Source organism: Carassius carassius, chromosome 15 (genome assembly GCF_963082965.1).
Source record: "Carassius carassius chromosome 15, fCarCar2.1, whole genome shotgun sequence".
Classification (NCBI taxonomy): Eukaryota; Metazoa; Chordata; class Actinopteri; order Cypriniformes; family Cyprinidae; genus Carassius; species Carassius carassius.
Window position 1 is genome coordinate 7,484,639 of NC_081769.1, and position 27,876 is coordinate 7,512,514.

At 36.7% G+C, this 27,876-nt stretch overlaps 1 protein-coding gene across 1 annotated transcript; it reads right to left on the minus strand.

Moving 5' to 3' along the window:
• Window positions 1-10,806: 10,806 nt before the first annotated feature.
• On the minus strand, window positions 10,807-25,490 carry LOC132157672 (sal-like protein 3). Its single transcript, XM_059566988.1, has 4 exons — window positions 24,956-25,490; window positions 15,426-18,545; window positions 13,619-13,953; window positions 10,807-11,698 (listed from the first exon to the last, which is right to left on the minus strand). Exons 1-4 carry the CDS (start codon window positions 25,071-25,073, stop codon window positions 11,267-11,269), a joined length of 4,005 nt encoding a protein of 1,334 aa, XP_059422971.1. The 5' UTR covers window positions 25,074-25,490; the 3' UTR covers window positions 10,807-11,266.
• Between the last annotated feature and the right edge of the window lie 2,386 nt (window positions 25,491-27,876).

Genomic DNA, 27,876 nt, shown 5'->3' on the forward strand with positions numbered 1-27,876 from the left:
CTTTGCTTCTCTTGAGAAAGTCACTATGGAGGTTCAGCATAAGAGTCTGTTAAAATCATCTTTTGATGTTTCATCTTTTTCCTGGTGATGGTGTCTGTTTTATCAGTTTTCATGCGAGATAAGTTTACAATGAACTCCTTAACAGTCTGGCTGACACGTTGGAGAAATGTTGCCTTCTTATGTGGCATCTGTTTATTTGTCACTCATTAACTTGTAGCTAACACCAAACTGGCGAAGCCTATGAAGAAGCTATGAAGAAGAATACTTCTTTAGAACCTTGCCTGATAATGCCAGTTGTCTGTGACCTGATTTTTCGACGGCTCATCTCTGTGCCACAGGAGTTGTAATATTCCTTCTCAGCTCTTGGCAGAGAACATTGTGGAAAAGATGAGATCTCCTAATGTCGGGGTTCCGAAGTTGGCTTCTAGTTATCATCCTCTCTGTTTCTGTTTGTCCTCTGCTTCCAGAGGACATTCTGGTGGGGTGTCTGTTTAATTTAGCCATCTATTCTGCTTAGCTCTGGACCTTTTCTTTGCTTTCCTCTAATACTTTCTGTGGTGCCTCTTTGCACTCTGTCCTAATTCCCCTGCTTGTTTTTGACCCTGTCCTTCCATCTCTGTCTCTCCTTTTCTAACTGGTCTCTTCTGCTTTCTGGGTCACTGTTAATTCTTTCTCTCATTTTTCTGGCACTCTATGTTTCTTTTTCTATGCTCCTCCACTGACAGTTTTTGTCTAGCCATGTCTGCCTAAAGTACAGATAAAAACAATAGTTATTATTTGGCATTTGGGTATATTTAGATATTTTAAATCAATCAACATGTATATTTAAATCATATTATCATGTTATGTAGTTATACATTACTTAATAAGTATTTGGGAGCACTTGTTGATGTTTGATGGAGTTGACAAAACAGCATGTTTTTTTCAACTTAATAATGTCTAGTAAACTAAACCAAAATACCAACTTTAATTTCAAAATTCTTGATTGAAATCATCCCTACTGAGCAGTGTTGACACACAAAAGCTGTGACCACAGGGAATTCAGCTTGTTTGCTAAATATATATATTAAAAAAAATGTGAAAAAAAATGTAAAATTTACGAGACCATGTGTTGGACTGTTGCATTCATCAACAGAAATAAATCAAAGGGGAACCTCAGAGTGAAAGCTGACCAAAAAATGCCGGATTTATTTCAAATTTGACATGAATTGATGACAGATTTTGAAAGGCTGTTGTTAATGTATAAAATAAAAAAAAAATATATATATTATTTTCATATAATTAGAATATCATCAAAAAGTTTATTTATTTCACTAATTCCATTCAAAAAGAGAAACTTGTATAATATATTTATTCAATACACACAGACTGGTATATTTCAAATGTTTATTTCTTTTAATTTTGATGTTTATAACTGACAACTAAGGAAAATCCCAAATTCAGTATCTCAGAAAATTAGAATATTGTGAAAAGGTTCGATATTGAAGACACCCGGTGCCACACTCTGATCAGTTAATTAACTTAAAACACCTGCAAAGCCTTTAAATTGTCTCTCAGTCTAGTTCTGTAGGCTACACAATCATGGGGAAAACTGCTGAATTGACAGTTGTCCAAAAGACGACCATTGACACCTTGCACGAGGAGGGTAAGACACAAAAGGTCATTGCAAAAGAGGCTGGCTGTTCACAGAGATCTGTGTCCAAGCATATTAATAGAGAGGCGAAGGGAAGGAAAATATGTAAAAGAAAAAAAGTGTACAGCAATGGGGATAACCACACCCTAGAGATGATTGTGAAACAAAACCCATTCAAAAATGTAGGGAAGATTCAAAAATAGTGGACTGCAGCTGGAGTCAGTGCTTCGAGAACCACTACACAAAGACATGTGGAAGACATGGGTTTCAGCTGTCGGATTCCTTGTGTCAAGCCACTCTTGAACAACAGACAGCATCAGAAGCGATTCGCTTCGAAAAGGAGTGGACTGCTGCTGAGTAGTCCAAAGTTATGTGCTCTGATGAAAGTAAATTTTGCATTTCCTTTGGATATCAGGGTCCCAGAGTCTGGAGGAAAAGAGGAGAGGCACACAATCCATGTTTCTTGAGGTCCAGTGTAAAGTTTCCACAGTCAGTGATGGTTTTCTGCTGGTGTTGGTCCATTGTTTTTTTTGAAAACCAAAGTCACTGCACACATTTACCAGGAAGTTTTAGAGCACTTCATGCTTCCTGCTGATGACCAACTTTTTGAAGATGCTGATTTCATTTTCCAGCAGGATTTGGCACCTACCCACACTGCCAAAAGCCCCAAAACATGATTAAATGACCATGGTGTTGGTGTGCTTGAATGGCCAGCAAACTCACCAGACCTGAACCCCATAGAGAATCTATGGGATATTGTTAAGAGGAAAATGAGAAACAAGAGACCAAAAAAATGCAGATGAGCTGAAGGCCACTGTCAAAGAAACCTGGGCTTCCATACCACCTAAGCAGTGCCACAAACGGATCACCTCCATGCCACGCCGAATTGAGGCAGTAATGAGAGCAAAAGCAGCCCCTACCAAGTTTTGAGTACATGTACAGTAAATGAACATACTTTCCAGAAAGCCAACAATTCACAATTTTATTTTATTTATTTATTGCTCTAATTAAGTATTCTAATTTGTTGTGATAGTGAATTGGTGGGTTTTTGTTAACTGTTAGCCAAAATCATCACAATTACAAGAATTAAAGACTTAAAAAACTTGAGTCTGTGTGCATTACATTTATTTAATACATGAGTTTCACAATTTGAGTTGAATTACTGAAATAAATGAACTTTTCCATAACATTCAAATTTATTGAGATGCACCTGTATTTGCGGTTGTACTGGTGAATCCAGATCTCAACAGAGATCACAGCAATTCACCCAATCACCTTACAAGGGATATGTGCAGTGTGATGTTTTGCAATTCACTAGCTGATGGATGTCCTGGGAGCATTTTTAATTTCTGAATGAAAACGTCTCAGGTAACACATGTAACCATGGTTCCCTGAGAATAGGGAGACGCTGTGTCCTCTAGAGGGCGCTATGGGAACGCTGTCAACATGGCCGGTGTCTGAAGCATGAATTAAATAACGACGATGAACTTGACATTGCCAGGCGGAAGCCTATGACGTAAGCAAATGAGCAACTGCTGATATAAAAGGGCACCTGTAGAACACATCATCCTCTTTTTTTGTCTGAGGAGACACAAGTGTGATAACAAAACATGGCACAGAGATGCAGCGTCTCGTTCTCTATTCTCAGGGAACCATGGTTACATGCGTAACCTGAGACATTCCCTTTAGAAAGGGAACTCTACGCTGCGTCCTCTAGAGGGCGCTATGAGAATGGTATACCAACACCAACATGATGAGGGATAAGTGCCCAGGTAACTGTTTCCTCAAGTCAGGACTTGAGGAAGAGCATCCCTGCTAGTGAAACCGCTAAGCTTTATGGCAGGCTGAAGCTCCAATCATCATAGACTAACTCACCCGCCATAGTTTGGAGCTCTAAAAGTGTAGCTCTCAGCATAACAACTCCCTAAACCGAGAGGAGACCTAGCTACACTCAATGCCAGAGGCAGGTAGTGAGGCTCAAATAAAAAGAGCTTGCTACTCACATCACTGCCTAAGCGGAGCTCTGGGGAGTGGAAGCTTCAGCAAAATGACTCTCTAAACCGAGAGGAAACCTACCTGCTCAACCCGGGTAGGGGAGCTCTTAAGATTGGAGGTCTCAGCATAACGACTCTCTAGAACAAGAGGAGACCTGACTACACTCAGCGCTAAAGACAGTTATCGAGGCTCACAAAAAAAGGAGCCTACATACAAATAGTACTGCCGATGCAGAGCTCTGGGCAGCGGAGGCTTCAGCAGGATGACTCTCTAAAATGAGAGGAAGCCTAACACGCTTGCCCTGGGGAGCTCTTAAGAGTGGAGGGCTCAACATAACGACTCTCTAAACCGAGAGAGGCCTGACAACACTCAGCGCCAAAGACAGTGAGTGAGGCTCATGAAAAAGGAGCCTACATTATTTAGTACTGTCTAGTGAAGCTCTGGAAAACTGAGGCTTCAGCAGAATGACTCTCCTAATAGAGAGGAAGTCAACAGGAGCACCCTGCTCACCATAACCCTTCATGCTGAGAGGAGTGATGCTTCAAAGTGTGTTGGTAGAGACACACTGGTTGAGTGGAGCCCAAGGTACCGGGGTCTAACCAACTCAGTGAAAGGGAATGAAGCTAATATGTATAACCCTTACTGTACAGGATTTCAGACAGTGCGCAGAGTCTTGCATGTTTACTGACCACTTATGTGGATTTTAGAAAGTGTGCAAAGGTGCTAGTGTGCACACTTACCACATGTGGATTTTAGAAAGTGTGCAAAGTGTTCACTTGCGCACTTACCACTATGTGGATTTCAGGAAGTACACAGATGCTCAGCGCGTGTACTTAACTTCTGGGGAGCGGAGGCTTCAGCAGAATGATTCTCTAAAATGAGAGGAAACCTGACTACACTCAACGCTAGACACAGTTAGTGAGGCTCACAATAGAGCCTACATATTAATAGTTCTATCTAAGTGGAGCTCTAGGGCAGGGATCCTCAAATCTGGACCTCGAGATCCACTTTCCTGCAGAGTTTAGCTCTAACCCTATGCTAATCAATGCCAATCATTGTCTTTGGGATCATTCGAAAATCACAAGCAGATGACTTTGATCAGGGTTGGAGCTAAACTCTGCAGCGCATTGGACCTCCAGGACAAGATTTGAGGAAGGGGGCTCTAGGGGGTGAAGTACACTGCATAATGACTCAGAACTAGAGTACTAAGCTAGGAGAACTAACCATGCTCCTACATGTTGTAATCGGCCCTCAGATGAGGGGAGTACTCGAAGGCTCGACCTGAAGAGTGACTCCTCAAGGAGGCCCACAAGAGCCTAACAACCTAGCAGCCACATACCTCTGTGAGAAACCACTAGGAACTGTGATCTCAGCATAGCAACCCTCAAAGGGAGGGGAGCTACCAGGCTCAAGAACAGCTGATCAGGGGGGCTCACAGAGAGCATCACAACCTGAAATAACTGTAAACAAAAATACTAGGGAGCAAAGTGCTCAGCATAGCAGACACCATGCTAACCTAATACACATGCCCAGGCTGAGAGGATGAGGAGGCTCAGATGAGGCTCAACAAGAGCCTAACAACTCAAATCTGCTACACCAAGTCAGGAACCCACATTATACACAGTTCCTATTCTGAACATAAATAAATAAAAGAAAAAAAAGGAATTCTGGAAGAAAAAAAACTCCTCATCAGATTCCTTCTATGCCCTGCCTACAATTCCAGTGATCTGCCTGATTAACTGCCTCGGCAGCTGCGAAACCCAACACGCGGATAAGAGGCGCTAAATTCTCAAAGAGAATCTCAATGCATTCTCAATGCAATCACATCTCTCAGTGTGGCTATCTCTCCTCCAAGAGCCGTACACAGTCTGTTTAAATACTTAATTTCCTCAGGAATCATGCAAGATCAGAAACCGCCGTGAATGCATCACATTAAGCTTGTTCAACTCCCCCAAGTGGTGAACATGCTTGTGCAAATGTTGGCAAAAAAACTTGAGTAGAGACCTCTGCTCTAGAGTCCCGCGAATGCCACATGAGCGCATCCTTCTCTCTCGTGAGTTAAACGTATACGAGCTTCGTACACAAGGCTTGAAGACAAAAAAAGAGGATGATGTATTTTACAGGTGCCCTTTTATATCTGCAGTCGCTCAATTGCTTACATCATAGGCTTCCGCCTGCCAGTGTCAAGTTTATTGTCATTATTTAATTCATGCTTCAGACACCTGCCATGCTGACAGCATCCTCAGAGCGCCCTCTAGAGGATGCACCGTGAAGTTCCCTTTCAAAAGGGAACTTTCTTTAATGTTCCTAATGCACCTACTATCACTGGTACAGTTCTTGTTTTACATTTTCCACATCCTACTGATCTCAATTTCCAGGTCCTTGTATATCCTTGTATTTCCTATAGCATGTTGTTAGTATCATCTGGAACAGCTATTTCATACGGTGCCCCTAAGGAGACTTGGTTACTTAGTTTTATATCGTAATAATATGTAGTGGCCACGAGATATTAATTTGTGGGAATGTCATGTTAACCCGTGGAAACGTCATATTATGTCACATCCTTATGTCGTGGCCTCGAGATGTTATGTTGAGGAAATGACATCCATTTCTCGTGGCCACAACTTCTTATGTTGAGGGAACGACATGTTTTTCTAGTGGCTAAGAGTTTAATGTTTAAAAGAAAAACTGCAAGACCATAGTAACCAGGGATTATCAGAGATTGATTCATTAATATTTTATTTTGAATTAAGAAATTATTATATTATTTATATATAGAAATTATTACATTAACCATAGGCCTTGGCTACCAGGCTGTATTACATGCAATCGTCAGAATTCAAATGAAGTTTATCATAAATAAATCTTAAATAAAGTGCGTAATATACAATATAAAACATTTTTAGTCCGTTAACTGATAGTAATATAAATTTTCCGCATAATATTTGTATATTATTATTATTATTATCCTGTTATTTTTGGTTATGTTTTTAAATTTGTTTATATTTATTTTTTCCCTTCATTTCGATCTCTTTACTTAACATTCTGAATACTTTTGTAAATAATAGCCTACGATTGCTATGCTGACTGGAATTTTTGCTGGAATGCATTTTGAATTTCACATATATTTCATTTTATTATTATAAATAATATAGTGTTTAATTGAGGAATTAATCATTCATGTAGTTTCATTTGCACACAACACGCTCATTTATCATTTATTTGACAATTATGCCAATAAAGTTTTGACTTTATGATTGTATTTATACCCATGTGTGATGATAAATGACCGTGTTGTGTTTTCTTTTACAAATGAAACTACGTGAATGATTAATTCCTCAACAAAACACTATAGTATTTATAATTATGAATGATCTAGTGAACATGTTCCCACAAGTTAATATGAAGTTCCCACAAATTAATATCTTGTGGCCACAACATATTTTCATGTTCCAGTGAGTTATTATGTTGTGGCCATGACAAAACTAAGTGAACCAACCAAGTCACCTTACGGGCACCATAATATCAATCAGCAGACATGTTTTCTCTTTTTTGTAATGCAACACTATGTCAGGGCATTTAGCTAAGATGGTTCTGTCAGTAACTATTGGAACATCCCACATAAAGATGTTATCATTGACATTGATGTCTTTTTCTGGTTCATGTTCTTAGTATGTGTGTGTAACTTTAACTACCGGATACTTTCACATAGACCAATGAACATAGCTGGCTACTTTGTTGTGTCTGCTGGTATACTCAGACTGTGCAAGTGTAGTACAGCCAGAAACAATATGGCTTATGTGCTCTTCACCCTTGTTACACCCTTTTTGTTAATGTTTGTTTCAGCGTGTTCTTCTGGTGGTACTTGGTGTTGAATGCCTGGTCCTGCACTGCAAAAATCAGGCTTTCGGTCTCCTCTTTTTAAACCATAGATGCAGTGGCTGGTCTTTCCAAGTCTCGAAAGAATTGTCCGTGCATGGTTTACCCTTGAGGAGTTTTTTCTCAATGTTGTTTTTTAATTGCATTTTTATATTCTTCACAGTGATTTGTTTCAAGTACTTTCCTTTTATCTTCTGAATTTCTTTCTGAAGAGAGTATTTAGCCTTACCAGCATCGTGGTCTCTCACTAGTCACATAAACATATCTTTGCCCAGCATAATGTAGTTGCTTAGATTCCAGTTCGACTAATCCACAACCACCATCTTGTCTCCTGATATACAGTCTTGCAACATCTTTTTATATTGCATTCCAGACATTCCTGTGCTTATCACTTACAATTATCAAAAAAAAAAAAAAAAAATTCAGTCTTCATTGTTGAGTGGAGTGGAGTGGAGTAATTTTATGAAATTCAATAATATAATTTAATAAGCTAAAGTTTAAAAATAGCTTGTATTATTATTATTATTATTATTTGCAAAATATTTGTAAATATATGTATCTAATATCCGTGTGCCGAAAACTTTTGATCAGTTTCCTGTTAGGCACATTTACTCTGTTTGCATTGCCTCCTACATAATACATGAGATCACTGACAATATTTACAGCCATTACAGCTGCTGCACAGCTACTTACAGGATAACATTACTGTGGGACAGAACATTCCTAACCATATTTATGTATTGTATTTATTATTCAATTATTTAGTGTAGTATGCAACACTCTTTATACTCTCTATAAAATGCTAAAATAAAATAAATTAATTAAATAAATAAAATATTGTTTACACTCTCTTTAAAATGGACTGTTCTGTAAAATCATAATTAATTGTAATCCTGTATGGGTTTGTTTTTCCATGGGCTCTTAAAATATATTTGAAATTCAATTGGAGATATATGATCAACAGTCAGTTGTGAGAAATAAAAGCAGATAATTATATTCATCATACACATACAATAAGAGGACTACAGAGACAGTATATCCAGCACTGATGCTAAATCTGCATCCAGCAATTCAAATAATTTAAGTTTAAAAGGTTTCCTTTAAACAAAGCTTCTTTTAAACTTCAGCATATTAAATTATATTATTGAATTTCATAAAATGACTCCACTCCCAGGATGAAACAAAAGTCTTTATATTTTTTATCAACCCTGAAAAATTAAGATTGAAAAAAAAATGTATTTGATAATTGTACGTGATAAGCATAGGAATGCCTGGAATGCAGTGATTATACAAAAAAAAAAAAAGAACAACTGTAAAAAGAGGGCAAGAAAATGCACAGTGGCTTGCAGACATAAATAATAATTTGTAAGGGTTTACTGGTTAAGGCTAGGGTTCTCAACTCCTGCAGAGTTTAGCTCTAATCCTAACCAAACACACCTGAACAAGCTAATCAAGGTCTACGGGAATAAAAAGAAGGTTTAGTCAGTAGCCGCTATGTTAATTGTTTAAACAAATTTTTTAGTATTCTTGCACTGTAATCAGGCCTGCATAATCATTTTTAAGCATTAAATACCTTTGAGAGTGCATGATTGGATCAAGCAGTTATAGTGTCTGAAGCTTGGTCATGAATGTCATCTGTTTAATTCAGTTAAAGAGGAATTTCTTTAACTTGATTCACTCTGGTGTTTAGTTGTAGTTTTTATCTTCTGAATAGCGTTCAGTTTATATATATATATATATATATATATATATATATATATATATATATATATATATATATATATATATATATATATATATATATATATCCCTTAGTTTGAAGCTGTTTTTAATGCACTAAAATATGTTGTGTAAAACCATAAATAGAATTGTAACTAGAAACCAAAACACTTGTTACTTTAATCTCAGAAGTATTATCTTTAACAAACTTAAATAAACGTATCTATTTGTAAACATCTGTTATGTGAAATATCTTATTTACGACAGTACTACAAAATAACATGCAATTTTCACGATCCCTCTTATTTTGTTTAAATTATTAACATTTTACAAATTCTGCAATAGCAAACTTATGAGCACAATTGTATTTACTTGTTTGTTTATTTATTTAAATTAACTGTGAGATTTAAACTACATAGATAAAGAGAATACTATTTTATTATTTTGCTACATTGGTCTTTTATGAGCTTGAGTTAAAGTTTAGATTAGGATTAGTATGTAAAACTTACGATTAGTCTTATTAAAAAACACAATCCTTTTAAAGTCATACAGTATTAGTTTTTATGTGCATTTAGGTACATAAAACAATTTTCTTTACTTTTTTTTCTTTTTCTTTTTTTTTTACACAGAAATACAGAAACACCAAAAGTAGTTATCTAGGTATTAAATGAGTAGCCTCATTTGTATGAAGATCCTGCTTGGATATCTGGTATCTAATGCAATTAAATACAAAAATGTGTGGGTGTCCAAAGGTATCCAATACTTTTTGGGGCCACTGTATATTTATGTGAAAGTGTTCTCATTTAGGATAAATACATATTTTAATTAATATATTTAAACTTATTTGATTTGTTTCCTAAAAAAAAATTTGATGAAAAAGCAATGGCCATAAGTAGAAACAGAGACAGTATTAAACAGACAGAATCTCTTCTTATTTTATTTGAGCTTAAAAGCACAGAATATCTTGAAATTAAAGTGCAGAAAATTATCTCCACAAAGGCTCATTTACAAACCCCACAAGTTAACTGGATAAATACATAAATGATAATAATAATAATAATAATAAAATTAATTTAGATAACTCAAGCTCACAGTAATACAATCTCACAAACAAGACCATTCCTCATTCCTTCCCCAAATATGACAAATCAACATAATCATTATTATAATTATTGACATTAACAATATTATATAATATTTGTGTAATTATATAATTTAATATATAATTGTATAATTATTTGTGTGTGAGCATTACAAAATATCCATACCAGTTCTGTTTGTACTCAGTAGATTTGCTGTTAACTCAAACTGTTTTTATAGAACTGTGTTTTTCTTTTTTTTTTACAAAGAATAAAAAAGAGGCTTGTGATTGTAGCAGCTTTACATATCAGAGCTGTCCCATTATGTAGCATATTACAGCTTTTCTAAAGAAAAAACAACAACAACTCCTCAGTATGATTGCATTGGTATAATGAAGATTTTTTTCTGTGTTTATTTCAATGTATTTTTAAAATTACAATTTTGAAAAGATGAAATGAAATAGATTCATAAAAACTCAGAGCAATTAAATATATATTAATACCTGCTTTTAATTTATATCATAAATATAAAGAAGATAACATAGGACAATGGCTGGAGAATTAATTTAAAACTAAAATAGTTACAACTTTTGGTCAGGCATCTAGAAAATGAAAAAGCTAAGATTTACATTTTAATGTACCACAAGCATCTATTATATCCATCCACAAAGAAATAGATCTTTTTTTTTTTTTGCCCATGTCAGCTGAAACATGTATAGTTCAGAGGGTAATACCACTGAAGAAAGAAACCAGTAAGCATCATGCAAACCTGTCAAGACAAATGTTGTTACTGAATGTATAGTAGGACTGAAGAACACTAAATACTAGAGTTCCAAATCTAAACAGCATATCTGACTCAATTTAAACAATATAATGATTTAATTCAACCTGGATTAAGTATTACTCTTTCTATTTTTTATTAATTAATTAATAAAAAGTATCCTTTTCTAACTGTACATCATCATTTAATTGTTATTTCATTGTCTTCTTCCCTGAATCTGGAGAAGAGGTGTCCAGTTCTCATTTCCAGGTTAGTCTTCTCAAATTCAGTCAGTGGAGGGCTTCTCCCAGTGCGAGACCTCTCCATCCCACCTGACATTCCTCCTACGGCAGGAATGCCACCACCACTTAGACTAATGGGAATGGATGGAACGCCTCCATTCTGAATGACAGAGATTTCATTGTTTTTCATTGCTAATCCATTGGTAATGGCTACAGCATACTGATTCCAAAAGCCTGGGTCTTTGTTGATTGCTTGTGCTGCAAGATCCTTCTGAAAGATTTCTTTGAATTTAATAGTATCTCCCCCTAGTAGAGCCATCGGATTGTCCACTGACAGTCGTCTTCCCCGCCGGGCTGGGGCATTGTTCCACATGTGGGTTCCCATGTGGACCTGAAATGAGAATGCTAGTTCAGTTTATGTGCATCACAAACAAATAAATAAACAATCTTCATTTCTATGCATTTCTTATATACTTTTGTATTCTTAGTTTGCTTTATAAATGTATATCAAATACATATAACTAAATTTAATCTCATTTGAAGTTAGTAACTAGTAAACTTAGTAATGATACTTAGTATGATATTGTTAGAGAATGTTACAATGACATGCAAGTTTCATGTCAAGTCACCTTTATTTCTATAATGCTTAATACAATACAGATTGTGTCGAAGCAGCTTCACAAAGATAAACAGGATATAGCAGAATCATTTATGGAAACTCATGCTATTTGGAGTTTCAGGTTCTCAGTCGTTCAGTTTCTCCTGTTATGCAGCTCTAAAAGAAAATAGTGTAATTATTTAGCTCAAGTCTGTTCATATCAATCACAGTGTGAAGTTATAAGCTATCAGCTATGAGCAAGTTACCCAAAAGGCAGCAATATTATTCAGTTATTTCAATGTTCTCAATGTATCTTAATGTATTTCAATGTGCCACTGACGATAACAATCCTTCTTGATAAAACTGCATTTTGGTCCCAGCTTGTCCAGGCATGATGTTCATACAGTAGCTAGATGTAGGGATTTGTGCTGAGGGCTTGTGTAGTTGTCAAGGTCTTTGCTGAGCATCTGTCCCCAGCCCCAGAGCTTGTCTCATTGTGGTCTTTACAGATAGTGAAGGCCTGTGTTGTTGTCGTTTCTGGGTGCAGGTCCACTATCTGTCAATATGTTTAAGCATTGCTAAAAATGCTTTAGCACAGACATCCTCCTGTGAGCATGGAAATACTGCTGCTGTACATATTAAATATATGAAATAACCCCGTGTATATTAACATACGTGAAAATTACCCTGTAGCAAATCTATTACTCCAATAAAAGTACTCTTTTTCAATTTTACTCAAGTAAACGTACAAAAGTATTTGATGTTTAATGTACTTAAAGCTGCAGTCCATAATGTTTTTTGCTTAAGAATTATCCAAAATAAATTTTTGACCAAGTCACCAGCTAGTGATACCCTGGCCTGACTTGGTAAGCTTGAAATAATGTGTTATAATTTGAGTGGTACAGGTAGTACTTTGCAGGAAATATGAGCTTGCTGCTGTTCAGCTTAAGGCCCTAATGTTTTGTCAAAAGCCCCTGATAATCTTGAAGAAAGACCATTCCCTTCACAAATAAAATGTTTTATACATTTTTATTTGTTCTTCAAATACTAGAAATCCAGCTGTCCAGGATGATAAGCAGTAGATTACCGCTTACCATAAGTGTTCATTTAACTAAACAAGCTAAAAAAAAAATTGGGTTATTTAATAAATATTTAATTAATAATAATTTAATAAACAGCCAGATCGTGAACAGATTCAGTAACCCCGCGCAATCTTGTTTATAAATGACAAGATTCAGCTATATGTCTATTAAACCCTTGAATCACATTATAACATTCAAATCTGCATTCTCACTGCTGTTGACCAGAGAGAACAGTAAATGTATATAAAACATCTTTATACAGTCTTTTGCATAGCTATTTTTGTGTTACAAACAATCAAATAATAACAGATGTACTGAATAAAAGTTTATAGTTCAGCAATCAAAATAGAATAAATCTCCTTTTTGAAAGTGATGACACATCAAATTAAGATTGTATTAATTACAACATAACACCAGCAGGTGGAGAGGAGAACAGTGAAAAAAAAACTTTGATTCATTAATTTTGGAATGAAACAAATGAAGTATTTATGCGCGAGTCATTGAAACATTTGTTCAACTTTTTATTATTATAATTTTTTTAACAGTTGACTACCGACAAATAAATTTATATATGTAATTCCATAAATATAAACTAATATGCACACATAGGTTAAATGTAATTAAGCCATACCTTTAGATTTCCTTTTGTGGTGAAGGCTCTGCCACAGATGGTACAACCAAATGGTTTTTCTCCTGTATGAGTGCGCTCATGGATCTGAAGAGCACTGGCTGATGAAAAATTCTTTCCACAAGAGGTGCAGTTATGTTGTTTGGGGGTCCGCCGAGGTGGAGGTGGTGCCAGCTTTGGTGTAAGGTTGGGGATTATTGTTGTCTGAGGGGTTGTGGTCGGTACCTGGGAGCCAGCTGGTAAGTGGCGCCCCTCACACATGGCCGGTGGTTTACTGTGTCCATTCTGAAATTTGACTGTGCTTGGTTTCGAGCTTATAATACAGGGAGTGTTTAAACCTTAATGAATGAATGAATAAATAACAGGAAAATGTTTATTTTATTTACTTGTATTGTATAGTGTAGAACAGCGGTTCCCAATCCCAGTTCTCGCGCCAGTGCGAGTTCAGCATGAAGACTGGGATTGGAAAACGCTGCTGTAGAATATGAAGAATAGTTAAATAATGTGTGCGCTATATACACTACCAGTCAAATGTTTTTTTTTTTTAAGCGTTATCGTCTGCTCAACAAGCCTGCATTTATTTGATCCAAAATAAAGCAAAAGCAGTAATATTGTGAAATATGTTTAATATTTAAAATTAAATAATTTTATTTTAATATATTTTAAAATGCACATTTTTAAATGCATTTTATTCCTGTGATCAAATATCATTTTCAGCATCATTACTCCAGTCTTACTACATGATCATTCTAATATGCTGATTTGCATATTTAAGAAACGTTATTATTATTATTATTATCAGTATTTAACATTTGTATTGACTAAACTACGGTATAATTCATTATGGTATAATTCATTAGTGCAAACCTTCTTTATTTATTTATTTATTTATTACATTTGACCACAAGACCAGTCACAAGGATCAACGTTTTGAAATTGAGATTTACACCATCTCAAAACTGAATAAATAAGATTTCCATTGATGTATGGTTTGTTAGGATTGGACAATATTTGGCCGAGATAAACTATTTCAAAATCTGGAATCAGAGGGTGAAAAAAAAAATATATATATGAAATATTGAGAAAATCTCCTTTAAAGTTCTTAGCACTGCATATTACTAATCAAAAACTAAGTTTTGATGTATTTACATTAGGTACAAAATATATGTATGGAACATGAACTTTACTTAATGTTCTAAAGATTTTTGGCATTAAAGAAATTGAGTATTTTTGGCTATTGCTACAAATATACCCCAGCAATTTAGTTTTGTGATCCAGGGTCACATACATACATACATACAGTACATACATACATACATTTATTTATTTATTTATTTATTTATTATTCATTCATTCATTCATTCTTTGATGAATGGAAAGATCTAAAGATCAGCATTTATCTGAAATAAAAAGCTTTTGTAACATTATACTGTACATTATATTACACACTATACCATTTAAAAGCATATTCAAAAGCAAGCAATTATAGAAATTATAGAAACCTTTATTTAGCAACAATGCTTTAAATTCATATAAAAAAGTGATAAAAATCTTAAAAAATATATTTTTTATATTTCAAATAAATTCTCTTCTTCTGAACTTTCTATTCATCAAATAAACCTGAAAACATTTTTTATTTTAAATAGTACAGATATTTTACTTTGGATCAAATAAATTCAGGCCTGATGTGCAGAAGAGACTAAATAAATAAATAAATAAATAAATAAATAAATCTACTAAAATTACTGTTCAAAAACTTTTGACTGATATTGTGTATATATAGTGTATATATAGTCTAAAAATATACTACCTTTGTCTTTTCCCAGGAACAGCAGACTGAAGTGATTCTCATCTTTGACAAATGACCTAGTGTGCTGTGTAGCAGTAAGATCTAATGCACCTGTGTTTTCTGATCCAGGAGAAAGGGCATCTAATTGTTCCGACTTCACTGCTGCATTCACTGAAGAGAGATGCAAAGTATCCTCCTTGCTGTTATTTGACTGAGTAGGGGACTTGGAGCGATGACTCTCACATTGACTAAAAGTAGGAGACAGAGCCTGCGTAGAGCCAGATGATTCAGACTGTGCTGGACTCCCAACACTGTGGTTCTCCAAGTCTCCTACAGTGGAAGATGACTCACTTTTAAACATGTATTCATTTTCCCCATCAATTCCACTCGCAACTTCTAGAAGCTTCGGGCTGAAGGCATTGGTTGTTTTAACTGTTGTGTCAGAAAGCCTCCTTTCATTCTCCAAAGCAACCATGCTAGATATAAGAGAAGTTGGAGGTGAAGTGCTTGGAGACATATCTGTGTCTGAATGTTTTTTGTGTGGGTCCACATTGCCTTCTTTAATACCTGTTTCATCTTCTATTGTTTGGTCCATCTCATCAGTTAGCTTGTCATCATAGTTGCTTGTGGTAGCTAAGCTCTTTTCGTCAAATGACAGATTTGTGTCCATGTCTTGAACACTGTCAGGCTGGGGTGTGTTAGGAATCTGTCCACCCATATGCATGCGGATGTGTTGCTGCAGAACTATAGCATTAGTAAACTTTTTCTGGCATATGGGACAAGAGTGTTGTACCCGGAGAGGGGGCTTTGATCTATGAACCCCAAAGTGTGTTTTCAAATTACCCTTAGTTGTGAAAGCACGGCCACATATTTTACATTTAAAGGGTCTCTCTCCTGTATGGATGCGATAATGCATCTTTAGAGCACTCTGACAACTAAGCACACGATGACAGATGACACATTGGTTGGGATCTGTCATCTTTTTATCAATATTTTCCACCAACTGCTGTAGCTTTGAGGTCTCTGATGTCTGCATAGAGTCAAGGAGGCCACCAAAAGGAAATTTGGGCTTAAACTGACTGGAAACCATTTGAAGGGATGGAGGAGAAACAGCAGAGGGGGTATTTGCTGAATCTATTGTTTGTGTTCTGGTGCTAGTTGTAGTTGTAACTGTGGTTCTAGAAATAACTTGTATGGAAGTAGTCAATATGCTGGTTTCTCCAGGCCTGGTGGTGGAGGTGTGTGGAAGATGAAAGGCTTCTGATTTTAGAACTGCAGGTGTGTCACTTGCCACACTAGGCTGTGGTGAACTGGAAATTGGTGCAATACTAGCCTCAGCAATGAGGTGATTAGGAGACATAGATGTACACTCACTTGATGGCGGCGATGGCATTTGAGGTGACCTCCTTAAAGGGGTAATACTAATTGAATCCCCATAGCTTCCTATAATACTGGGTATTTTTGGTGGGAGTTGCGGTGCTGTTGATGTTGAGATTGTAGACAAAGCAGCTTTGCTGTCCAGCCATGTGGTAACATGTTTTTCTGGGGGCAATGACATCCCATAAGGTATACCTGAGCTAGTTGGAACATTATCCAGATACTCAGGAACTGGATAGGGGTTCATTTGTATCTGAGGATACTTTTCTTTGTGTCTCTGAAAATGAACTTTCAAGTTACCCTTTGTGGAGAAGCGATTACCACAAATGTTGCATTTGAAAGGCCTTTCACCAGTATGGGAGCGAAGATGAATCTGCAGGGCACTGTCACTTCCAAACACCTTGGCACAAAATCTGCACTTGTGTTTGAAGAAGGGATCTTCTGAGCTGGGTTTGGTGTCAAACACAGAGACATTTGGGGGCTTTCCTTTGCTGTGCTTCATTAGGGAAGAAAGAGGATCAAGAGCATTTGTTGTTGCTGCAATACTGACTAGAGGATTAGGGAAGATAACACTGCTGGATGAGCTGTGAGGTATGAAAGGAAGGCTGGAGGGGGATGTTATCAATCTTCCATGACTCAGTGTTAGAGGACTAGGTGTGTTTTTTGGAAGTGAAATACCACAACTTATTTCACCCCCAGTTCCTGTTAGACTAATGGTGCAGCTACTGCTGCCAATCGACACTGAGCATGGTGGCCATTGAGAAGGAACCAGATTACTAGCTGATGGATATAATGAATTAATTGTGATATTGTTTTTCATCCCAGAACTGGCCAGCTGGCTAACTGTCTGAGGAACATTAACACAGGCTTCCTCCAGAGCTGAAGATAATGAGGCTGAGACCTGTCCATTGAAATCGGAGGGCCCTTTGATTGGAAGCTGATGCACAGGGGGTGTAATGAAGCCATGTAGATGAAGCTGCCCAGGCATTGTGGGCATGTTGGAAGATGAGGTTACTTCTAAGGTTGCATTCATGCTGTGGTCTGCTTGATGCTTGACAGCTGTCTGTGTGGAGGTCTGTTTGTTTATTAGCACCACCTGGCTCTGAATCTGCTCTATCAATTGAAGCTGGTTTAACTGTTGTTGCTGCAAGGCCATGAGTTGGTCAAGGATCATAGGAATGGCCATAGATGACACTTCACCAGCTAGTGCTCCCCCGGCACCCTGAGAGAACTGAGCCACAGCCACACGGGTTCCATGCAGTGTTTCAAGTGTGACATTAGTGCTGGGTATAGTATATCCTGCCCCAGAAGACTGCTTAAGATCTTCAAGTTGAGGTAGGCTTATGTCTGGCTCTGACAGTGTTACTTGATTCTCAGAATTTATGGGTTTCTCAGGAGACAGTTCCACCTCCATGGGCTCATATTCTTTCTCCAGGACAGCACCCAGGTCCAACATCATCTCTGCTCCTTCAACACCTGTAGTGGACATGCGGCTTTTCTCTACTACCCCTTCACTGTCTGCTGGGTCACTGCTGCAGCTCGGCATAGGTGATGGTTCAGTTGGGTAGTCCTGTGTTTGGTCTGAAGTCACTTCATTGTCACTGATAATAAACACAAGTGGATTCTTGGTACAGGTCTTCAGATGTTCACAGAAATCAGACCACTTAAATAACTCAGCACAACACTTTTCACACACATGGGTCTCTTCACTCCCACTGCGGCTCTCATTTCCACTGTCTGAATCATCCAGTCCTTCACCTGAGACTGAGAAGAACAGGAAAATTAAGGGGATGAATATATTATTATTATTATTATTATTATATTATTATCATTAGTTTTATTTGCACAATCAAATCTTTATACCCTTTCCCGTGATTGTGTTCATCTTATAAACACCAATTTTGATCATTTCACTTTACTCTGTATAGCCTGATAACCTCTGTATTAGTGCAATTTTGAGGGGGGGATTCAATGCAAATCGTTGATTTCCATTGTTTTTATATAAGCCAAGGGCATTTTATCTGTACAAATCAGGTCTCACTCAAATTTACCACTAACATGAAACTTCAGATTTAATTAGTACTATCAGATGTGTGATCTATGCTTTTGCAAAATCTTTTCACACACAGTGTGTTTATATAATAAATGTCTGTTAAAGTTATTGCATGTTCTGTACAGTTGATGTGTCATACCAGCCCTTATTCACATCTAATCATATCTGAACCGTTTAAATCATACATTTGTTCTGAGATTTTAATCTGTACAAATCCATTCAGTGCCAGATATTTTGTGCACTTGTATGCAACACATGCTTCGTGGCAATTATCTGGTAATGTGCTTGACTAGAAGCTTGGGATGGGTGTGAATTTTTGTTAATTATGTAACACACACACACTTGCATTTGTGGTTTATGGGGACTCTCCATAGGCACAATGTTTTTATACTGTACAAACTGTATTTTATATTGCCCTACACCAACCCTAAACCTAAACCTTATTTATTATATATTTTTTAATATATATATATATTTTTCATAAAATACAGTTTGAGATGTTTTAAGCCTTTTGTTTAAGGGAACACAGGAAGTGTCCTGATTAATCATGTAAACTTTGTAGTACCCATGTCAGACTCAATACACACACAATGGATAACTTGTTAGACAGTATTAAAAGAGTGAATAAGAGTATTTGATTCTTATTTTTAGTAGTGACTGGAATATATATATATAGTAATTTTAGTAGACTTTTATCCAAAGCGACTTACAGAGTAGAAGAAACCAGACCAGCGAGAGAGCAACATTATACAAGTCTAAGTTAGTCCAGTACAGTGCACATAGCAAGGTGTTTTATATATATATATATATCTTTGCGTCATTTGTTTGGGTGAATAGCATGCACGCAATGTCTTTGAGGAGGCAATCTGCGTGCATTGTGAGCGTTTTTCAAGGAAAAAAGCGCCACTCTCATTCGTCTCTCTTCCGAAAAAAAAAAAAAAAAAGCAGCCATCCGCTTTCTGTGGTTCAGAATCCGCTGCTGCTGAGGCACGGAGGAGAATGAGCTTGTGGGAATATCAGGCTGATCTGCTAAGAGACCTGGATGGAGGCAAGGGCCTTTCTCCTGATTAGGTAGCCGCGCCGCACCACGGACCTCTCTCCATGCTACCAAACAGGCCGTCTCCGCTATGGTTGGGACAATGGCGGCCATGGTGGCAGTGGAGAGACATCTGTGGATGAACCTGGCAGACATCGGGAAGAAAGAAAAGGCTTTCTTTTGGATACTCAGGTTTTGCCTTCTGAACTTTTTGGTATTTCTGTTGAGACGGTGATCGAGAAGTTCAGGGAGATGAAGGCGTGCTCTGCTGCTTTCAGATCCTTCGTTCCACGAAAGGTCCAGGTCCGAGCCCGAACAACATAGAGGTCCTGGCCTGTCTCGATCTGAGGATCAAAGATGGGCATAGAAGGCTAGTGTCATGACTCGGGCTCCTCCCCCGCCTGTGGGCAGGGGTAAGAGGAATCGTGGGTCACGAGGAGGTAAGCAGAACCTAAGGGATGTGATCCAGATGAGTCCGCGTTCTCGTCCGAATCAGAGCGATATCGAGGAATCTACACGTTCCATTCAGGGATTTTTAACTTCTGTTTTTTTCCTCCCCTTCCTAATTCCCCTGTAACCACCAGCTCTCCACCTGATCGAGGTTAGGTGGAAACCTCTCGCATAACAGTCTCCTATGCTGGACCTATAATGTTTTTGGCTGGTTTTATGTTCATAGCAACCACCTTTCTGAAGGTCCGGACTAAAAGGAGGTGCCCCTTGAGCGGGGCTCCAGCGCAGGAGGGTGGGTGAGTATGTAAAACCTCTCTGTATATACTTATGTGTATTAAATTGCTGGTGGTTATGTGTCTATTAATAAACTCTGTGAGTTTCCTTTGCAGTGCTCAATTATAGTGTCTACTAAACACTTGTTAGCACCAGCCATCCGCCTTAATGTTATTAGGTGGCTGAGATCACAGGCTTCTGCGGGAGCCTCCTTGATCATCAGGCCTGGCACAGCACTGCAGGGAATTTCATGGATGTCCGGCCAGGTCACCCCGAGGGGTCTCCTGGCTGCTTAATGGTGCTGTCGCATCTAGCTGGAAGTGTAGGTGGCAGTTACAGAAGTATTCTTGTATATGCTGCCTCAGGTGATGTTCCCCTCACCCAAGGTTTGTAAAATTGAGCTTTGGGTGAGCCATATGAGCGCACTACTCTGAGCTCGGAGTTCTCCTCTCATATGAGACTGAGTTCTCTGTTTTATCCACAGAGCGCTCCAGTATTGTTTCCTAAAAAGAGTTGGTACTTAGTGCTCGCCATGATTCTGGCCTGCACTCCCGTCAGCATGGCTGCGTGGGTACAGTATGCTTGAAAGTGAAAGTGAAAAAGTGAAAGTGACGTGACATTCAGCCAAGTATGGTGACCCATACTCAGAATTCGTGCTCTGCATTTAACCCATCTGAGGTGCACACACACACAGCAGTGAACACACACCCGGAGCAGTGGGCAGCCATTTATGCTGCGGCGCCCGGGGAGCAGTTGGGGGTTCGATGCCTTGCTCCAGGACTTCTAAGTCGTGGTACTGAGGGTGGAGAGAGCACTGTACATGCACTCCCCCCACCTACAATTCCTGCCGGCCCAAGACTCGAACTCACAACCTTTCGATTGCAAGTACTACTCTCTAACCATTAGGCCACGACTTTCCCCTTTTCCCCATAGCGGCCCCTAGAGGACGCAGTTCGAAGTTCCCTTGAAAGGTAACGTCTCAGGTTACGAATGTAACCATGGTTCCCTGAGTAGGGAACAAGACACTGGGTCCTCTAGCTCCCTGCCATGCTTCGGACGCAAGCTTCAGACGAAGAAGTGAATGATATGTTCTCCCGGTGCCTGTTTATGGTCGCGCCGGTAGTGACGTCAGAGGCTGTATTTTTTTTTTATAAATAAATAAATAAATAAAAATAAAGAAGCCAAAATGCCTAATATTTTTTCTACATACACTAGTACAGACATATAAACTACAGTATACAATTCATTAGTGCCAACGTACAGAATTTACTGAATACTTTAAATATTTTAAGTAGTCAGTAAATGCTCTAATATTCTCTAATATTTCTCTAATGTTAAGCTTTTTACATAAAAACATCATGCCATGTCAGTGCCTAGTGATGAAAAGACCAATGCCAAAAGAAAAGGCTGAAAGGCGTTTCTAAGCTTTGCACTTAAGTCACAAAATCCCTCTGTAAAAATGGTTTTATAATAAAACGTCAGAATATTATTCATTATCACTTAACAAACCTGACTACAAGAAAATAAAAAAAGAATTGACTTAATTGAGAGAGAGAGAGAGAGAGAGAGAGAATACACTGTGATAATGTGAGAAATGTTGAAGGTGTCTGAATGGTTTTACTGTATATATATATATATATATTTATATATATATATATATATATATATATATATATATATATATATATATATATATATATATATATATATATATATACATATATATCACATTAGAAATGAAAGGAAAACACTTAAGCAAACATGGTCAGGTCAACGTTTCTGAATAATTTGTCATCCCAATTTTTTTTTTAATCAATTTTAGCGGTAGTCCACTGTATGAAGAATTTTTTACTATAATATTTCACAGTTTACTTTATTTTGCTACCCTCACTTACATAAATGAACTATAGTGTCCTGCACCCACTATAATAATAATAATAATAATAATAATAATTATTATTATTATTATATCTCTCTATATAGTGTCTGACCAAGAGAGAATCATCATGAGCATTAAAATACTTGTGCAAAGAGGAACAGAGGAAATTTCTAAAGAAACACTGTGCTTATTAAGAAAAGGACAAAGTTACTTAAATATTCTTACTCAGTTACCTGGGAAACATAAAAGATGCAATAAGTATTCAAAAATACACAGTGAATTTAAATGTATCAGCAGAAAAAAAATCTTTATGATTTTTGGTGTTTGACATTGCAAACTGTGTTAGGTGTACATAGTGACAAATTTGAAAGGAACCCTGTGGTTGTTTGGAGATGAAATACAACATACAGACTATTATAATGGATACTTCATGTGACATATGTGAGCCACTTTCCTCAGGTCAACAGAACATCTGCACAAGCTGCATTTAATGTTTGACATCTATTGGCCACCCATGATGGTGCCATAAAGCCAAAGGTTAAGTGAATGCAGTATCAAAGCAGCCCTCCCCAGGGACAATTGTGTCAGGTCAGGACTGACTTGGTGGTGGGACAATGATTGTTTTTTTGTTGACACACCATTGATTTTCCATACAAAATATTTTTGTTGTTTATATATATTTTTTTCCCCCAAAAGCCAGACAACCATAGGAGAATCAAAATGAGCATTTAAATACTTGTGCAAAGAGGAACAGGGGAAATGTCTGAAAAAACACTGCACTCATTAAAAAAAAGGACAGAGTTGCTCAAACATTCTTACTGGAAAACATTCCACTAAGTGAATGTGAAGTATGAAAATGGTGTACTGGACATTTAGACCTTAGTCAGACCAAATGGTTAAAATCTCATAGAATGACCGATCATGTCATTAGATTACTGTAATGGCAAAACAATCAATATTTCTGTTACTAATCATATGAAGTAGAATCCAGATTATACGTCAACACTGTACTGCCAAAGACTGAAATACAAGTCAACATTATATGCTCAGTACTGCAAGAGTTCAAATATGTTAGTTTAATTCTTCAAAAAATTGTCAATGTGCATTTCTCGTTAATTCTCTCTTGACTTACTGTTATTATTATATGTATATGTACACAAGAATGGCAAATATGTACTTAAATATGTATTGATAGATTTATGAGTTTATCTAGATTACATTAATTTTTACACTATTTTTTCAAATAAACATTTTATATATATATTGATGCTGTGTCTGTTTGACATATTGCTTGTTTACTGCCTCACTCTTAGTCATGAGGTTGTTGAATCATGAGGTGCTTTAATTTTGACATTGATTTTAAAAAACTTAATTATACATAATATAATTTAATATAATAATAAACAAATAATTTAGCAATAAATATGATAAAGTAGCCGATGTTTATAAACTAGAAAGAAAAAAAATGCTAAAATACTTTTCTGAGAGACTGAGCCTGAATAACATATATGAGGAAGGTTTATACTTACATGTGATTATTATTATTATTAACGACAAATTTTCTTTTGTAGAAAATAGAATTATATAGAAATCCGAATTGTTTTAATCCATGAGTGCAATGTCAGAGAGTTGTGCCATCGTCAATACACGTAAAACTGACACCTTTCTTACCTTTCTTTTTTTATCTCTCTTCTTTTCTTTTGGCAATGATTTAGTAAAGACTTGACTAAAAATATCAAGTTAAAACTAAGAAAAAGAAAAACGTTACGTCAAAAAAGTTAGCCTACTTATTTTAAGCAGAAAACCAGCCCATTTTTATTTAAAGTCTTTTTAAAGACATTCGGTTAAAGATTCGAAGTGTATCCGAGTTACAAAACCTGCTTTTAGGATTGTTTCTGCATAGTCACACGCATACACACAAGTTTTGTTGGTCAATCTCTCAGTTTGAACAATAATCGCTGCATTGCGAATTATTTGTATGCTTTTCATTAGCTTTGTAAGTTTGTCGTTGTTATTATTTATTTGTTGTATTAGCTAATATCAGAAGTTTCATATGAATTCCAAAGTCCATCGTTTGCTGTTTAAATTGAGTCACATTAACAAGTCGATATATTTTCAACCATTTATGTCCATCGTAGACTACACTAATGTAGATTTAACTGAAGTATTTTAACGTCATATTTACCTTCAGCTTTGACTTACATATGTTAAAATATAACTTAAGAAAAATTTCGATATTAAATTTCGATCTAAAGTCGCACCTGTCATAGGCTATCTACGAAAAGCGAAAATAAATGAATAAATTATATATAATTTTAGTAAACTGCAAAATAAGCTTGCAAATGTGACTACATTAACTATAATTATTTTACAAACACTACTTTAGAATTACAAAGAGTCAGTCATTTAATTATATTATATAATATATTATTTTATTTTATTTAATAACGCACCATACAGTAAAGGGATAGCAACGCACTCACCGTGCTCAGAGTTCAGCTCCAAAAGTGAAGGGTCCTTGTCCGATCTCAGCTGCTGTGGTTTTGCTTGCTTCCGACGGGACATTCTTCTGCTGGCAAGATCTACCTCATTCATGAACATAAGCAGAGATCCGCTGAAAAAATCTCAAAAAGTCAATCTGCAAAATAACGGAGATGATTTGCTATTATGTGAATGTATCATTATGACAGTGAATGATACTTTGGATTGGCATAGCTCCCGTGGGCACACTCATATGGAAATGAGTGACGAACTCCGCTATTTACTAGGCAACTTCATCTTCAAATATCACCATCCACCCAAAATTACCTCCAACGCCCAGAGAAAAAGGAGGAGGGTCAAATGTTTTCTTTGCTCTGTAGGGCTTTTCCTCCGTTGTTCATTTTAGCTTGATTTTACGCTTAGCTTCAAATGATATTGTAGGCTATATTCCCGACAATGAGAGAACAGTGAGTGATAGGCTACGGTTTGCTCCTGTTCAGAATAACTTTTCTGCTGGTTTGTAGGTTCCGCTGTTCCAGTCGGTACAATGAACGCACAACATCATTGCCTCCTTCTTTATCTCAATAAAGATGAAAAAAAAAACGCCGAATTTTGGCAACTAGTGCGCAAGGTTTACAAGGGCAAGACCCCACTATTTTTAATGCTTATAGCAACACAAATTCAACCGTAGACTATTTAAAAATAATGTTTAAGTATTTGAGTCATTAAAAGTTTAATCAGTTTATCGCATAATCCGTCGTATAGCTATCATTCGTTTCAAGAGTCTGTAGTGGTTTAGTCTTCTATAAACCCGTTTAAAGCCTCTCGCTCCAGGCCTACAAATCAGCTCGCATTGCCCGAAGAACGTCCGCGATTTAATATAATAAATAAATAAATACATATGATTTTTACTGCCGTTGTATCTGTCTGTCGTACATTCAGCTGGGCGAAGCGGTAGTTCCAGAAGTTTGTTTGCTGTCGGTGATGGCGCTGGAGAGGTGTGTTGTCCGTGTGTGAGAGACTGTGTGTTTGTGTGTGGGATTTGCTGAAGGCTTGAATTGAGCCTATTTCTGAGAGCGACCGCTAGGATGTAGGACACACCAATTCACCACAGCCTGTCATCTGCTCACGAATGCATGAAACTGACCTGATAAAACCGCTCAGTCTATCTTAATATTAATACAGACTTACATAGGTCTATATATCTTAAGAATATGAGGATATATATATATATATATATATATATATATATATATATATATATATATTGTTAGCGTCAAAGCGATTAAAACACTCGCACAGAGACAAACACGCAAATAACAATGTTTATATCGTGTTGAGCTATAGCTTATCATTAATTATTACATTTCGTTTTCTTGTCTGATTTTCCCTCATCTGTGTATGCCTATTGTAATGTAGATTTGTCGTAGCTACTGTTTGATCCTGATATTAATTTAATTTAATACCGAATATAATTTAATATAATGCAGAATTTGTACAGTATATTTGACTTGTTTTATGACGTAGCCTATAGGCTAAACCCTATTTTTTATGTACAAACATTCCTTTACAATAGATTCTCTCATAAGCGATTTTTTTTCTTCTTCTCTACTCCATCACCCTTAGGCCTATGTCCAAAAAGACATCAAATCTTCTATTAATGTATGCAGAAGACAAAATCAACCATTGATAATTGCAAGAGCTCAGGTCCTGCAATCGATCGGCGTGTCCTGCTATGGAGAGATAAGAACACTCACTCTTTACAGCAATATCATTTATTGTGACCTATCTGCTCGCTACAGACTTATGATGAATAGCCGAAGCAGCTAAAGTGCTTTATCACGAGAGTATCCTCTTGATGTAAAATTGATTCGTTATAAATAGCTGAAACACAGAAACCAAAATTCCCGCTTTGCGATCATCATATAAATATCTTCCTTCATAGGCTATCTGTATTAGAGAGATGATGGAACCAGACACATAGAAAGGTAAAATAAAAACCTCATTAATTATATAAGCACTCCCAGATTAGTTATTTTATAAAGTTAAAAATAAATAAATAAATAAATAAATAAATAAATAAATAAATAAAAGTCGAGATTTTTAGTATTACTTAACAAAATAGTTTTATATATTCATATTTGTTAAAGGGGTTTAATAGCCTACACGACTGCAGAAATTATTTTAATGTGTTCCTATGTGAAGCTCAGAGAGGCCAGGGCTAGAACGGGGTCAGTTCAGCGGTTTAGAAGACAAGCGAATGTGATTAACGAATCCGTTTAAGCTCCACAAACTGTTCGTAAAAGTAGCTAAAGCACTGATACTGTGTTGTCTGCTGTGTCCGTTGATTCTTTAAATCTCGAGCGATATATCAGATGAGCTCAGGAGTCAAACTTAAGGCAGTACAGAATCTTGACGTGAATCACAGCGAAACGTTTCAGGTAAATATGCATCCTATTTATTTTTTTTATATATTGATTAATTGATTTTTTGATTGATTGGCGCACTCAGGGTTGTTACTATAGCCTACGAGATATTCTGGCTCACTGAAATGTTTCGCATTTCATGAATGCAAAAATGCAAGACGATAGTTGTAGGCTCTTGTTGTCCCAGCTGAGCCAGCCTCGATTACAGAAAAATAGAAATGTTCAATTTACAAAATTTAGTTTTAATGTATGACATAATAGTATTCTTTATGTGTCTGTGAAATACATGATACATTTATTTTGTGGTTAGATATCTGCTTTTAATCGTAAAAGCCAAATGAGCAAATTTTAAGGATTAGCTAATTCACACACACACACACACACACACACACACACACACACACACACACACACACACACACACACACACATACACAGATAGAGAGAGAGAGGGAGAGAGAGAGAGAGAGAGAGAGAGATGGTGGTGTAAGAAAAAG